General features: G+C 32.5%; 1 protein-coding gene across 1 annotated transcript in view; it reads left to right on the top strand.

Moving 5' to 3' along the window:
* The window catches only part of CDH9 (cadherin 9), a 139,044-nt gene extending 122,444 nt beyond the window's left edge, over positions 1-16,600 (top strand). Inside the window, exons 8-12 of the mRNA XM_020903290.2 lie at positions 7,554-7,690; positions 8,157-8,278; positions 10,026-10,143; positions 10,230-10,481; positions 14,649-16,600. Coding sequence (XP_020758949.1) covers positions 7,554-7,690; positions 8,157-8,278; positions 10,026-10,143; positions 10,230-10,481; positions 14,649-15,136 — 1,117 coding nt within the window. The 3' untranslated portion in view covers positions 15,137-16,600. The remainder of the gene's footprint in view (positions 1-7,553; positions 7,691-8,156; positions 8,279-10,025; positions 10,144-10,229; positions 10,482-14,648) is intronic.
* Positions 16,601-17,069: the final 469 nt, after the last annotated feature.

The raw sequence follows: 17,069 nt of genomic DNA, 5'->3' as shown, positions 1-17,069 counted from the left end.
TTATGTTTATTTTTGTCTTAATAACTTAATTCTTCCTTAGGATGCATTGAAATTTTGTTAAAAGCTTTAAGCAATTTGATTACGATGTGATTTCTATAATATGCTTCATATATTTTGTACTTGACATTTACTAAGCTTCTTGGATCTGTGAGTTTATGGCTTTTGTCAAACTTGGAAAACTTTTCTACCACTCTTTCTTCAATAATTTTGCCCTACCTTCCTCTCTTTCAGATCATTTAATTTTAATTATGTTAGGTCTCTTGAAAGCGCAACACAGCTCACTGGTACTCTAATTTTTTAATCTCCCTCACCTTAGGCATTTCAAATAGTTCCCATTCATTCTTCTTTTAAAGTTTACTATTTTTTTTTTTTTTTTTGGCAATACCTAGCCTGCTTTAATTCCATCATAGGATGAGTTTCAACTCACAGACTGTAGTTTATTTTCTAGAAGCTTTATGAAGGATATATATATATATATATATATATATATATATATATCTGCTTATTCTTTCCTCTCTTTGTGACTGTACAGACTATAGCCTACCAGACTCTTCTGTCATAGGATTCTCTGGGCAAGAATATTGGGATGGATTGCCATTTCCTTCTCCAAGTTAAATATTCAGAATGCATTTAAAATAACTGTTAAAATATCATTGTCAGCTAATTCTGTCAGCTGTGTAATATCCGGGTTAGTTTTAGTTGACAGATTTTTGTTTGCAGTCACATTTCCCATTCCATACTCACCAGTGATTTCTGATTGCACAAAAAATATTGTGTTTATACTGTGTTTAGTGTGTGACACTTTATATTCTTATAAATACTCTTGAACTGTATTCAGATGTGTGGCTAAGTTACTTGAAATAGCTTAAACATTTTGGGTTTTGCTTCAGCAGCCCTTTGTCTATAACTGGTTTTGCCCCATAAGTCAGGTAAGACATTTCTGAGTAGTCCAACAAAGCCCCGTGAGTGGTGAATTTTCCATTCTGGCTGGTGGGAATTAGAATTATTTCCAGACACATGCCAGTTCAACTTTGCTCCTGCTGGACCTTAGAATTGGTTACATCTCTGGAAGCCATAGATTTTATGTGTTCTCTTGTGTATTCTGACCAGTACTCAGCTGGAGTTGAGTGGGATTCTCTTCATATTTCTGTGGTTCTCTGTGAAGTTCTATCCCCTGAAGTTCTCTACCTAGAAAATTGTAGCCCACATTAGTCTCCTTGAACCCCCAGAATCATCTCTTGAACTCAAGGGATTGACCCAGGGCAAAGTCACTTTTGAGGATTGCATCATTTTTTCCTCTTTCCCCAGGAATTACACTCTCTGTCTCCTGGTATCCAATACTTCAAAAATAATTGTTTCATATATTTCATTTGGCTTTTAGTATGGAAACAGGCGGTAAATCTAGTCCCTGTTATTTTATATGTGAGAACATTCATATCTTTTCAAGCTTTCAAGTTTTCAAGATTATATAATTATAGCCATTCATTTAAAAAAAATGCATTGCACAGATAATTTTACAGCAAATAAGATGGCTATAATTATCCCTTCAGTAGATACACCAGTGCTATTTATTCTACTTCCATCAAGTATTTCATGTTTCAAACAACTTATCATCTCCTAATTATTTATTAAGTAGAATTACTGTAATATATATGGATTTCTGTATTTTACTAACTGTAAATATTTGCTAATATAATTACCTTTCTTAATAAACTTTTATTATCTATATATATATGTATATATAGATATATATATATGCAGTGGAGTGAAAGTCAGTCACTTGTGTCTGACTCATAGTGTGTGAGTCTATATCTCACACATTATATCTGATAATTTCCACATGATCCAATTTCAGGAGAAAAAATTCTTGGTCAAAGACTGATAGTAAAACTTGCAACCTTTTTTATGATACATAAAAGTGGCTGATACATTTTTAAATTCATAGCTCTACCTGAAATATTTACTTTTATAGATTACTTAACATCTTCAAAAAACAATGAGCTGTCGTTTTACCTGTGAAATCTCAAGAACTGTGACAAAGGGAAGAAAAATATGGGGGGACACATGAATTTGAAATTATGCTTCTAAATTTATACTGCCAAATCTAATAAAATATAGGGCAGTGCCTGAAAATATAATAATAAACTCATCTTGCTTGCATAAAAATGTATGTTAAAAAAAATGCTTTATATATTCTATTACAGTGTGAAAAATAATCAGTAATTCAACCAGAAGACAACGTTGTAATATTTGACTCTTTTGTTTGTCTGAATCATTTAGAAGGATGACAGATCCGATAAACATCATGGAGAAATGTTTTCCAGGGAAAGTTTGGGAAATAATTCTCACCCACCAGTAAATCCATCCATGAAACATATTTTCTGAAATACAGCTGCCACTTGCAACATAAGATTCTGGTTACAATTAGCAGTTGTTGTCAACTTTGCATCACCTCATTAGTTATCCTGGATTTCCTAAGTTTTAAGGTTGATTATAGCTTTACAGTTTCTGAAAGAGTATGTTGTCTCATTTCACACCTATTTTATGCTCAACATATTTAAAATTCAACAAATTTTAGAAGAAATCAGTTCTACAGCAGTCATGCAGAGAAGTACAAAACAAACTTGCTGGTGGGAAATTTAGTTATGTCACAGTAAAGTACATGATTCCATAATAAACTGGAATGAGTGCCTTCATATATATTAGTATTTTCATAATATTTGTTTGATTTCATTACAGAGAGTAAGATAATGGTAATTTCAAAATTATGTCACTGGTATTTCCAGAAAATGTTATGAATTATTTGTTTAAGCAGTATAGCCACATTCTCAAGGAAGGTTTCAATTTGTTATTGGAAGACACATTTCTGGAAAGCAGTAGCTGAAAAAATGATTAACAAACTCACAACATAAGTCTATTCACTTAGTGGAAGATGTACCTGGGATACAGAAAAGGAAAAGGAATGCTATTCCTGATATATTTCTGCATATTACTGATTTATTGATTTGTTCTGGTGTCTGTAATTTAAGTGACATTTTTGTAGTAGGTGAAAATGCAGGGGTCTTCTATGTGTTTGCTTTTTTTACCTTTAAGAATATTTTTTTTACATTGGAGTATAGCTGATTAACCACATTGTATTAGTTTCAGTTGGACAGAAGAGTGATGATGTGCTCAGTCACTCAGTCCTGTCCAACTCTTTGTAAGCCCATGGACTGTCACCTGCCAGACTCTTCTGTCCATGGGGATTCTCCAGGCAAGAATACTGGAGAGGGTTGCTATGCCCTCCTCTAGGAGATCTTCCCAACCCAGGGGACAAACCTAGGTCTCCAGCATTGCAAGAGGATTCTTTATAGTCTGAGGCACCAGGGAAGCACATTTTCTTATACATATAAATATATCAATTATTTTTCAAATTTTCCCATTTAGGTCATTACAGAATATAAACAGAATTCCCTGTGACAATAGGTCCTTATTGGTTATCTATTTTATTTATTTATTTTTAAACTTTTTATTTTATGTTGGGATATAGCCGATTAATGATGTTGTGGTAGGTTCAAGTGAACAGCAAAGGGACTCGGCCATGTATATACATGTATGTGTTTGATTCTTAATTGTAGAACTTGAAAAATAAACAAACAAACAAACAACAACACAGAAAACAAGCTAGAACCAGGCATTAGGTTCCACAGTCTCAGCTTTCTTGTGACCTTTTGACCTTGCTATTTTTGCTGCCTATATGATTAGCTCCTGTTTCTGCATAAGGTATTCATTCAAAAAATCACGCCAATGATTTTTTAAACTTATTATTAAAAATTCAATATAAAGAGATCAATAAAAAATTGTTTTATTAAATAATCTGTTGAGGCATAGAGACAGTTTTGTCTCACACTGTGTTTATCAGCCTCTTCTTGGTTATTTGTTGTAATCTGGTGTATTTATTATTAATAGGTAAACTAGAACATCCTATTCTGTGTTCAAAATAGAACATTGGTTGCTAAATAAATGAAAATTGTCTCTGGGCTTTGAAAAATAGCAAGACATAATTTGCAATGGGGCAAACTTATAAATACACACCCAGAAGTTTGCAGTGTTAATATTAAAGTGAACTATTTATAAATCATCAAAGTGATTCTTCTTCATGAATTCTTAACTTGAAGACAGTACCTTTCAAGGTTGAACCTAAAAGTGGGGCAGCCAGAAACATGGACTTATTTTGATGCCATACAAATGCCAAGTCAAAGCTAGATTTATGTAATGTAAGAATTATTAATTATTCCACAATCACAGAAACTCCCACACAAATCTCTAGGGCAAGTACTAATGGGAACAAATAAATTTTTATTTTCCTCTTGATCTCTGATGCAAATGATAGGAAGAAATAAAAAATCTATTCAGCAACAAGCAGATTATGGTTAGCTACTGAACTTTCCAATGATGGGGATAAAAATATAAAGGTGAACATTATGAACTGAGTTTAATTCAACACATAGATGTGATTGGGTTGTACTCTTTTACTTACTTTCTTTGTGTTTCTTTTAGGATTGTTTGCATTGATAAGTAAAATTTGGTCTAAGTATTTTAGGAAAAAAAATTTTTTTTTAAATATTCCAGTACCTCTCAGTCTACATTAAGGGCTAAATTTTAGGAAAATTGAAACCTAGAAGCAGAAAACACTCTATCTTGCTTCATTTTATTTTTATTTATTTATTTATTTATTTTTATTTTTTTCCATTTATTTTTATTAGTTGGAGGCTAATTACTTTACAACATTGCAGTGGTTTTTGTCATACATTGAAATGAATTTACATTTTGCTTCATTTTAAAACTACTTAAGCAATAAAAGACCTTCCCTGATGGCTCAACAGTAAAGAATCTGCCTGCAAACAGGAGACTCCAGTTGGATCCCTGCCTCAGGAAGACCCCCTGGAGGAGGAAATGGCAACTCACTCCAGTATTTTTGCCTGGGAAATCCCATGGATGGAAAAGCCTGGTGGGTTACAGACCATGGGGTCACAAGAGTTGAACCTGACTTAGCAATTAAACCACAACTACCACCAAGCAATACAAATTAAAGAGAAAATTCCGTATGACTTTTAGTCTTCATTTTAATACACTGATGTTTATTAAAAAAAAAAAAAGAACTATCTCAGATCCTTTGCTGACAATGAATTCTTAGTTATAACCCAGCATAACTTTTGTCTTTAGGAAGTATAAATATATAATACATATACACATACACACACACACTTACATATATACATACACACTAAAATGCACTTATATAATTATTTTTGTATCTAGGTTTTATAGGATAGGTATTCTTGGACAGGGACCAAATGTCACTTGGGTTTTTAAAAAATCTCCAAATTCTTTTTGTAATAACTGTGCAGAAAAATTGCAATCATAATTATTGCAAAAATGTCCTCAGTTGCTTCAGTCATGTTCAACTCTGCGACCCACACACAGACTGCAACCCACCAGGCTGCAGTCCATGGAATTTTCAAGCAATAATACTTGCATAGGTTGCCATTTCCTACTCCATTTGCAAAAATATTGGGACACTACCATTTCCATATAGCTCTATTTTCCATTGCACATGTCCAAAGGATAACAAGGAGGTGTCTAACGTGGTTGCATATCTGGGAAGTGAAGTACAGAAAGAAATCTGAGAACAAGTATACAAAGTTTTTAGCTATCCTATCTTCAGATGAAATCCAATATATATACATCATTATGTATATTTCCACATGCCCAAATACTCATTTTGGACTGTATTTGTGTGCTTGAGATAATAAATTTACAAAATTTAGCAGACAATAAATTAAACAAGCACCATCACATACTATACTATTAAAATTATTTTTGAAATCTGAGTTTACTAATGGATCCCTTAAGTTAAGCATATTTCTTATAAAAGTAGACTGTTATCTGTATTTTATTATAAAAACCCAAACATAAAAACATAGCCTTTGCATAAATCCATTTTCATCCAATATGTCAAAAATTGCCAGTATTTCACAATGTTTAGAAACCTAAATATCTATTACTAATTTTTGTCAAAGTCAGTGTCCAACAATGGATATATTACAGAATCATAATGGGAGTTGTTAATTCCCAAACTCACCAGGTTAAAAAGTGAGTGTCTTTTGTTAAGTGTCTTTAATAGAGACCTAGAAAAATGAGGATGCCACTTGATAGTGATTAGTTTGTTAGCTCTCTGCCATTGTCGTTCTCTTAGCTGTCCTTTTTCTAACCAATTTATCCCATGGTCTATAATCTTGTTATACAAAACCTTGTCAATGGACTTACAACCTGGATCTACCTAAGCTTGTTAGAATTGCAGAATATTCTGAATCAGAATCTGTTCTACCAAGATTCCCATTAACATGTGAGATGCACTTAGGTTCTTAAATAGCTCAATTAAACATCAATGGCAGAAATTTAAAATATGCAAAATGGCAACTAGTACAGTCTAACATGGCCTGATTTAACTAAAGGATTTTCATGTAAACTAGAATCTTACTTTTCTGTCTTCTTTTTCAACTTTTAAGAGTTCATAGGGTTAATCTGTAGCTCAAACAGTGAAGAATCTGCCTGCAATGTGGGAGACCAGGGTTCAATCCCTGGATCAGGAAGATCCTCTGGAGAAGGGAATGACAATACACTTCAATATACTTGCCTGAATAATTCCATGGACAGAGAAGCCTGGCAGGCTACAATCCATGGGGTTGCAAAGAGTTGGACAGAACTGAGTGACTAACACACACAAATAACCAAGTTTGATCTCCCATCTCAAGGTCTTTAACCTTAATCACACCTGAAAAGTTACTTTACCATGTAAAGTAAACCATATACAGCTTCCAAGGATAAGGCGATAGACATCCATTGGAGGAGAGTGGGCATTATTTTGCCAGTCAATGAATAATACAAAGTTTAGGATGACATCTTACATACATATCTAATGAGAGAGAGTCATGTAATTCTGTGGTCCTTTGTCATTTCAGTTTTTATTTGAAATAAGTTAAAGGGAGAGAATGGAGGAGGGCATTTGATTCAGCGGAAATAATCCTTGAACAGAGAACCATTCAAGAGCCATGTATTTTACAACAGCCTCTGCCCATTCACTTATAAGTACTCTGTAGACCCACATTTTCATGTGTTATCTGCAACTTAATTTCAATTTATCCAATGGAATTGATTCTATCAAATTTAATATGGCTGTTTAATATGTCTCAAGTACTGCAATAGGTCTATGATAGGATAAATAAATCAAGTGACTATTAAAAAGCTCACTTAAAAGCTGCCACAGGGACTCACAAATGCCAATAATTACTCTGAAGTACACATAATCATAGAATAGTAATAATGAAATCAGTCAAATGTATCAAATTGTCTAAATGAAAATTACACTAAATAAAAATTCAAGAAAATCATCAGTATTTTACTTGTCACCTTTATCAGACCATTGTGTGAATTGCCTCTAACTTTATGAAATGGTAGATGTGCTGTAATCTTAAAACAGTGCCTGGAATGATGAGTCTCTTTCCTGCTAGGTACTCTGTTGATCGGCATACTGACATAGACCGGATTTTCAGTATTCACTCAGAAAATGGCTCTATTTTCACTTTGAAGCCTCTAGACAGGGAATCAACTCCTTGGCACAATATAACCGTCACAGCTACAGAAATAAGTAAGTTGGAAATACATCCATCTGAGCACATTATTTTTCACCAAAGTCTTAAAATAATAGCATTAAGTAAACTTTTTCCTGAGAGGGATGATTTTATTATTAGAACTGAGAGAAATTACTTAGAGTGTGTTGGAGTTTTAACTTATTTTAAGGATTACCAAATATTCATTCATTTTAAACTTGGCTTTCTTTTACATCTTACTGTAGAATAAAACATGATCTAATCATAAGATAATCAGTCTAAGAAAAGCGTGTATCTTACAAATAATATTCACTCTCAATTATATTCTCCTCATTCTATCATGTTTTTCACTTGAGCCATGTAAGAAAACTGGGATATACATCAGCAATCCATTCAAAAAGTGAATACCCTAGAAATGATGTGTTGCTAAGTTACAAATGGGGCAAACAATACCATTGCTACTCAGTAAATGAGGCTAAAATCTTACACATGTTCTCATTGCAGATAACTCAAAACAAAGTAGCCACATTCCTGTCTTCATCAGAATTCTAGATATAAATGACCACGCTCCAGAATTTGCCATGTACTATGAAACATTTGTTTGTGAAAATGCAAAACCTGGGCAGGTAAGTTATAAACTTAAAAAAATTTTTCCTCTTCACCAAGGCAAATGACATTTCATTAATTTACTTGGACTTTGTTTTTTTCATGAAAACTATTGTCAATTCACCTCGTCATTTCTTTATCTCCCATACCAAACAACTCACAATAATCTTAAAAATATGAAATTTTTTTCATTTATTTTTATTAGTTGGAGACTAATTACTTCACATTATTGTAGTTGTTGGGGATGGGGAACACATGTAAAAATATGAATTTTTAAATATTTTATATAATCTCTGATGTAATAGGAAAATTATAATATATGCTTTAATTTATATGCCAGGTACATAATAGATATCACATATATAAAAGTTCCTACCTGGATTCATAATTATACTGGTAGTGATATATAATCACGAATGGGATGAAAACATATTATTAAATATAACATGAAGTAAGAAAATAATATTGACCTGGGTTAATATAAAGGAAACCATAATAATTTCTTGCTGATTACATTTGCCACTTTCAGTTGCTCAATTAGGTAATTTTGGTTTGAGATTAGTTATATTTTGTCTGTTTTTTCAGCTTTAATACTAGTGAGATTAAAAAAGGTTGTACAAGAGTTACAAGGTCATCTTATAAAGCAATATTTCAGACATCACTAAAGTAATTTTAGGAAAATGCTGACTATGTTCACTCTTTACACTAATATAGTATTTTATCACTGAGCCCCCTAGTATGGACTTAGAGAATACACAATAACCACAATGATGGATACACTAAACTATTGCAGAACTCTACTAATTCTTCATCACAGAATGTTGGACTATGATACCTGGAAGTGGTGAAACTATTTGTTTTTGTTGAAGAGAATTTGAAAGTAATGGTAATTAAATGACTGTGATTATAAATCTCACAGATGGCAGATCCAGGACTGGAAAATAGACCCCCCAATGTGTGGCTTTGTATTTTATCCATGATAAAATGCTCACTCACTAGCATTTCACTGCCCAACCTGTCATTTGCTGTAGCATCTTCCCACTGTGGCACACCTCTGACCTACAGGGAGCACAGCTGAGAGGTGCTATAATTTCTCAAATTCAACAGTGTATTACAAAACTTTAGAAGGCTTTATTCATAGATTCTTCTAAATTTTGCAGCTACCATTAAAAAGAAGAGCAAACATTTTGAATGAAGTATGCAATCTCATTGTAATTATGACATACCAAAGCTTTAAAATCTTCTGCTTTCTGGTATTATATGGCATATTGCTCATTTTTCCAAAACTATATTTATAGTTTCTTTAATCTCTAGGAGTGGGTGTGATAATTACTTTTTTTTAAAAAAAAAGATCCATCTGTTATGTTCTTTGCTTTTGAAACAATCATTGTCTAATGGAGGCAAGATGTTGGTGACCAATTCATAATAAAATGGACTGGTAGTATATATTAACAAGTCAAAAGGCAAAAGATATTGACTTGATCTAATTTTGGATTTCTTTCCTTGGATACAATAGTGACCAGGAAGCAGACAATGATTCACAGTTTGCTCTGCAAACTGAGACTTGATTGACATTTTTTATTCCTCATTAAATAAGTTACATTAGACAAAGCTATAAAAAACACTGGAAAATTTTTTCAAATGGAATTTTTTGTTTGTTTGTTTAGTTTCAGTGATATATTTAAAGCCCAAACGCTGATTTTAAATGTCTTGTAATAACAAGAGTTGCTTTTTGTGCTCTATTTAATTGATTTTTTTTGGTTTTAGTTAATTCAGACTGTCAGTGTCATGGACAAAGATGATCCTCCCCGAGGCCACAAATTCTTTTTTGAACCAGTGCCAGAATTCCCCCTCAATCCAAACTTCACCATTGTAGACAATAAAGGTACAGAGCATTTTTAAAGACAAATATGATGAAACATTAAGAGGCAGAATTTAAAAGACTGATCTGACTTTTTTTGTTGTTAACAGATAATACAGCAGGAATCATGACTCGAAAAGATGGGTACAGCCGCAACAAAATGAGCACATATTTGCTGCCAATTTTAATTTTTGACAATGATTATCCAATTCAAAGCAGCACTGGCACACTCACCATTCGTGTGTGTGCTTGTGATAATCAAGGAAACATGCAGTCCTGCAGTGCTGAAGCCTTGGTCCTCTCTGCTGGACTGAGCACTGGAGCTCTCATTGCTATCCTCCTCTGCGTCATCATACTGCTTGGTAAGTATGCCTCAGAATGATATGCCCCTGAGATATACTCATTCAATTCAAGGAATTCTCTTCTTCATTACCCAGTGATTGTGTACTGAAAAACACTCTCCTTTATAGCTAAAGAGGGAAAATTTGAGCTTGTTATTAAAATTGTTCTTCTGATAAAAAAAAATGAATTTTTAATGGGGTCTAGCTTACAAGAGACCAAAAAACAAGGATATAATAACTCGTGATATGTACAGATATTTTAAAGTACATTTTGTATATGTATAGTGTTTAATGTGAACTAATATGGTACCATTTCAAATGGTACTTCATTTAATAATTGATTAAATTTTTATGTCAACTAAGGTAAATACTTTCATTCTTCTACAGAAGGTTAGATAACTTACACAAAGTCACTCATTTAGGAAGTGTTCTAACTATCATTCAAACCCAGATTATTATTTGTTAGAATTCACCTTTCTAACCATTGTCCTCAAAACAAAAGACTATTTTACAAATAAAATTCCTAATATTACCATGTATTTCACACATGGAATTAACCAGCCCATTTAAGTTGTCACAATAATATAGACATTTTTTCATAATTTTTGTTATATGTAGTTTCAGTCCACCAAAGAAAATGCTTAAGTTCATTTAAAAAAATATCACTATGACACTGTGCCCATACCTACTTCAGCATATTTTCTAAATCAAGTCATGCTTCCAGTTGCAAATGCTTTGAGTGTGCCCTAACAGGACAACAATTTAATTCAATTAAATGGTTGTTCCACTGTAAAACATTCCCCCAAAACTTGTTTCCATCAAATACTCATCCAAAATGAATGCTTAGGGCAGGAGCGCTAGCCAAATTTATGTTCCAATACTCATATGTGTTGGCTCCTTTTCACTGCAAATCCCTTCAACCTATCTGGATGTGGTCCCTTTGGCCAGATACTCTTGCAGGACTTCAGCAGGGAACTGATTCAAGTGACGGCAAAACATTTGTCCCAGTTATCATGGTCCAACTATTTAGAAAAACAATTTATCAGGGTGATTTTGAACTTACACAATACTACCATCAGCAGCAGCAGTCTGCATGTCCACGTGCTGTTAGAAATTTCAACTCCTCTGTAAAATATTGTTGTATCCCTACGGAGATTAGATTTGCCCTACCCTTTCAGCAAAGTGCTACTGATATCATGCTGTTTTATTTGCTAAAATAGTTGTACTTCTGTAATTTAGAACAAGATGCAAATAGGTATATTTTGTTTTTTTCTTAATTCCAGTATTAATATAATACATACACATAAAAAGACATGCATATGAGGGAATAATATTCATCTGCCAAAATAAGTTTAGATATCATAACAGTATTCAACTAAATCTCTATGCAGAAATTCTAGAAGGCTCTTTTATTCAGAGAAGTTTTCCTTCTTTCTGACCTGGGCAATATGGAGGGCACACATTTCATATATTTTACCTTTCAATTTATTATCTAAACATGGAATTATTTTCTATTATCTTAGTCAGAATGTGTTCTAATTCATAAGGTTTTATTATAAATTTTCTTAAGCACTCTTGCTATTATTTCAAGCCTTTATACTAATGACTGCATATAGTTGCTATATTTCTGTAGTTAGGAGATCGGCTCTGCAAGGTGGATATAACAAGGGCCATGATATTTTAGGCCTATCCTTTCACAGTTTGAAGAAATGTAGTTCTTCATTTATATCCATGACACAAGGCAGGGGTTAAAACCTAGGGCAGGACTTCTTAACCCCTTTGGTTCCTTGAACACCTTTGGTAGTGAAAATAAAATTTGTGAACCATATTAGAATAATAATTTAAACTTATTAAATGAAACATGTAATACAAAAGGAAATATATATATATATATATATATATATATCCAAATTAAACAAAAAACAGAAAGCAAAATGTGCTTATATATGCTTTGTTTTAGTGCAAGCCTAATGATCATTTGTGACATGTCCTAATTATAATGAAATATAAAGTATCTATGATTTCCATTGGTTTGATAGTCACCATACTCTTACTATCACTACAATTTATGCTGATAATTATGACAGAAAGTGCTACATTCAGGTTACAAATTAGTAAAAATAATTTATTCCTTATCCTATAATCTATTCCTTATCCTAGCTTCTCTGAATTGCATTCACATACCCCAGATTAATAACCTCAGTTGAGGGAAAAGAAGCAGATAATTTTGACCTGGCAAAGGAGAAAATACTCAGAGAAGATTCTAAGGGCCATTTGTGAAAATGCATAAACTTTATATTAGCTAAGAAACCCTTGAAGCGATTTGACTATACTGTTGTTGTGCTACACATATAGAAAATTTATAAATTAGTTTGGACTCCCCAGGTTGTTCTAGTGGTAAAGAACCCATCTGCCAATCCAGGAGATGTGAGAGATGTGGGTTCAATCCCTAGCTCAGGAAGATCCCCCGGAGGAGGGCAGGGCAACCCACTCCCATATTCTTGCCTGGAGAATCCCACAGACAGAGGACCTTTGTAGGCTACAGTCTATAGGGTTGCAGAGTTGGACATGACAGAGCAACTGAATACACACATGTAAATTAATTCATTCAATATTAAACTTGGAAAGAACCATCTTTTTCTAATTCATGGCTCACTAGATTGGTGGATTTCAGACCTATATTGAATTTAATTAACACGTTCATCCTTTAACAGGAGAGAGTAAAGATATGTCTCGTTTTCAATGGATAGTTTCTTATAATGTGTCCAGCATGACTCTGAATATAGCTCAGCACCAAAAGCCTGCTTGGTGCAGGTTAATAAAGATATTTCTAATGATTTTTTTGTTTTCTTTCTACTAAATGGTAGAAGTTGAGGAAAGTGTTTTGGTTAATATAACAATAGCATTGGGCAGGCCTTAATGGTAGTTACAGGGACATCAGGGCCATGGTGAAGTGCAGTCTCAATGAAAATTAGTTTCTGTAATCTCAAAACAAAGATTGAAAAAAATTAAAGATAGAATCTGAGCCAACACTTTTCTTATTTTTCAGTGAATCATCAGTAATACCAACAAAATATTTTAACTTTCCTAAAGTAAGAGAAAATTTGCTTTTATTTCTCCCCAGCAATGTATAAGTATGCTTGGAAAATTTTTCTTTATATAATTTTAACTTTTCTTATATATAAAATTATGGACTTGGTCCATTCTCAATGGAAAACATACCTTGTTGGAAATCACATAATCTTTCTTACATTTTTAAATGTGATTTTTAGTTTATAAATGTATTTATCTTGCAAATGTTTGCTGTCAAATATTTGCATAATAGTTTACATTTCACTAGTAAAAAAGAAATAAGAAGGCATATCCTATGTGGGGAGGGTTCACAGTGTATGCAGAGGGACCAGCCTCGAAGCTTGAATACAACTGTATAAGTCAAGAAAATCCTTAGAAACAAGGTAATTTTTGTAAGATGAGTAGAAGATAAGGATGAGTTTAAGTTTGAATTTAATATTGTAGCATATAAAACTATATTTCAGATTTTAAGCAGGATTTCAAAACCAGGTCAATAATGGGAATGGATGAAACCATGATATATATGTGTGTATACATATCTATAATGTGTGTATACATATGTAGGTACAATACACATGACACATATTTACACATATATGCATATAAAGCAAATTTATATGCATAAATTTGAATGTTTTGCATATATCCCCTGAGTCATTAACAAAACATAAAATCTGTGCTCAATTTCTCTTGTAATAATAATGATTGTAGTTTTAGAATTTTAATATTTTGAAACAAATGTGCATTGAGGAAAAGTGAGATATTATATAAAACTCAGTTGGTTAAATGCATTAGTCATAATTAAAGCTTTTCAATGCCTGAGCCCTGTAGAAGATTGAGTCTCAAAAGCAAATAAATGGCACTGTATTATCTGCTTTTTTTGTTTTGTTTTGTTTTCTTTTCTTTTATCAATATAACACATCCAGTCTTTGGCCCAAATTATGCTGTATTTGTACAGGGTAGTTAGTCTTTATATCCAAATGAACTTAACACCTCTTTCACCACATCAAGGTCACAAACATAGGTGTGTGCTGTATTTAAACCAGAATTATGGAATCTCACGGTTTTCTCTCTGTCTCTTTGTTATATTTGCTTTTTGTCGTTTTTTGTTAATAGTTTTAGTTGTGCTTTTTGCTGCATTGAAGAGGCAAAGAAAAAAGGAACCTCTGATAATTTCAAAAGACGATGTCCGGGACAACATTGTGACCTATAATGATGAAGGCGGCGGGGAAGAAGATACCCAAGCTTTTGACATCGGCACTTTAAGGAATCCAGAAGCAAGAGAAGATAGTAAACTTAGAAGGGATGTAATGCCTGAAACAATTTTTCAGATAAGGAGGACTGTACCTCTGTGGGAAAATATTGACGTACAAGATTTTATCCATCGAAGACTAAAAGAAAATGACTCAGACCCAAGTGCACCTCCTTATGATTCACTGGCAACTTATGCCTATGAAGGGAATGATTCCATAGCAGACTCCCTCAGTTCTTTGGAATCTCTTACAGCAGATTGCAACCAAGATTATGATTACCTCAGCGACTGGGGGCCTCGTTTTAAAAAACTTGCTGATATGTATGGGGGTGATGATAGTGACCGAGATTGAGTATGGTATGACTTCACAGATGTCGGTGGAAGTACTCTCTTTGCTACTAGATGGAGTGGCCTGCATTCTCTTCCTTGGAGGAAATTTTTAAAAAGTTAAAATTACAAACAATACGTAGGTGTTGTCTTAGTAAGAGTTTGCTTAATCAGTAAGTTTCTGTGAATGAATATGAATGACATAGATTTTAAAAAGTAATAATAACCAGTTCACCCTCTCTGCCTAACAATCTCTGAAGGAAAGTATATCACATCAATAATCGATAACATATACATAAAAGGCTTTTTGTGCCTTTTCTTAGATATAAGAACTTTATAGATAATGTTTTCTTAACTGACTTACAGTCACCTTTACTATTAATTGAAACATTGTGCAACTGCTTTGTAAATTAATATAAAAAATATATCCCTAAAGAAATAGGAATGACTATTACTGCCATATTTATTTAGTTGAAGAATGTCTTTGTGTTAATTCATTCATATTTTTATAAATGTATATTTATATTTTTGTATTTTTATGAAATAAAATAGTATTTATAAAAATAAATTTCATTTTATTTGATTCCTATTAGTACTTCTGATATTGCTTTTAACATTTTTTAAACATCTTTAAAAGTAAAACATGATTTACTCAGGGAAAAAGTAGCTAAATTATTGCATGCAATTTGGAACTAGAATATCATGGGACTATAAAAAACTTTGGTATGGATTGTCATTTTCTGCTTCAAGCTCTCAAATATGGACAAGTGTTTATCTAGCCACTGATGTCTACCCATTGATTAGGATGTGAGACACTTGGAATATAAAATGTTATAAATATATCTGTGAATAATTAACTAAATTTTTGTACAATTATTTCCTATGGGATCAACCAGTGAATTTTATCTGAGAGTAAAGTATGTGTCAGTAATGTGTTGATGCTAAAAAAATCTAAACCTTCCTTCAACAATAGTATATTTCTCAGAATGAGAAATTATAGTTATGACTTTCCTTTTTATGATTAGATAATTCATGGAATATATTAATCATATGGGTAACATTTAAAATGTGTATTAATAAATTATTGGAGTTTTTTGGCTGATAATTTTGTTAAGGAGATTTGAAGCCATTGTATTTGAGGCAATCTTAAAAAAAAAAGAGCAACATGTAGAATGGAGATAAGAAAACTTAAGGAATGTAAAATTTTGCTAATAATTGGGATTGTCCAGAAAACAGAATATAGATACCCTAAGAGAGAGGGAAAATTGTGTGTAATAATCATTTGCAAATTTTGAAAGACTGCAATTCAGAAAACTTGCCCTAGTTTAGCCTGAAGAATAAAACCTAAACTAAAAGAAGCTTCATGAGGAGATTATATGATACCCAGTTTCTATGTCATGAATTACCCTTTTCTTTCTTCTGTATTACTCCTCCTTTGAAGAGCAAATGTCATGCCCAGGGTGATTTCTAGATAGAATTTATGTAAAAGTTTGACTAGTCTGTTACCAAATCTTTTAAAATAGCTAACACTTATCAAATTATAAACAGACCCTTATGCATTGTATTATGTTACTATATTGGAAAATAAAGACAAAGACTATTTCAATGACTTTACCACCAATAGCTAACACATATTAAATATTTAATGCTAAGAAAACAAAAATATACTGGGTCCTTAAAAATAGGTGAAAATTTTCTTATCATTGAGATTGTCCAGAAAACAGAAAACTTTTAGTTCAGAAAGTATTAGTTTTCACTTAAAAATGATTCCTTTCCCTATTGCTAGAGACTTTCCAGTATAAATCAGACAAATATTTGAGGAGGATTATATAGAGTGGCTTAAGGTAGTCAGAAAAAATGAATTTGATATCTATTAATGCCCCTTATAATCACTTTATTCTATAATCACTAGAGGGATAAGTGACAATAGCAAACACATTCCAAGGAGAGCTATAATT

The sequence above is a fragment of the Odocoileus virginianus genome, chromosome 14, assembly GCF_023699985.2.
Source record: "Odocoileus virginianus isolate 20LAN1187 ecotype Illinois chromosome 14, Ovbor_1.2, whole genome shotgun sequence".
Classification (NCBI taxonomy): Eukaryota; Metazoa; Chordata; class Mammalia; order Artiodactyla; family Cervidae; genus Odocoileus; species Odocoileus virginianus.
Note: the sequence above shows the minus strand (reverse complement) of the source record. Positions and strands in the feature narration are given on the sequence as shown.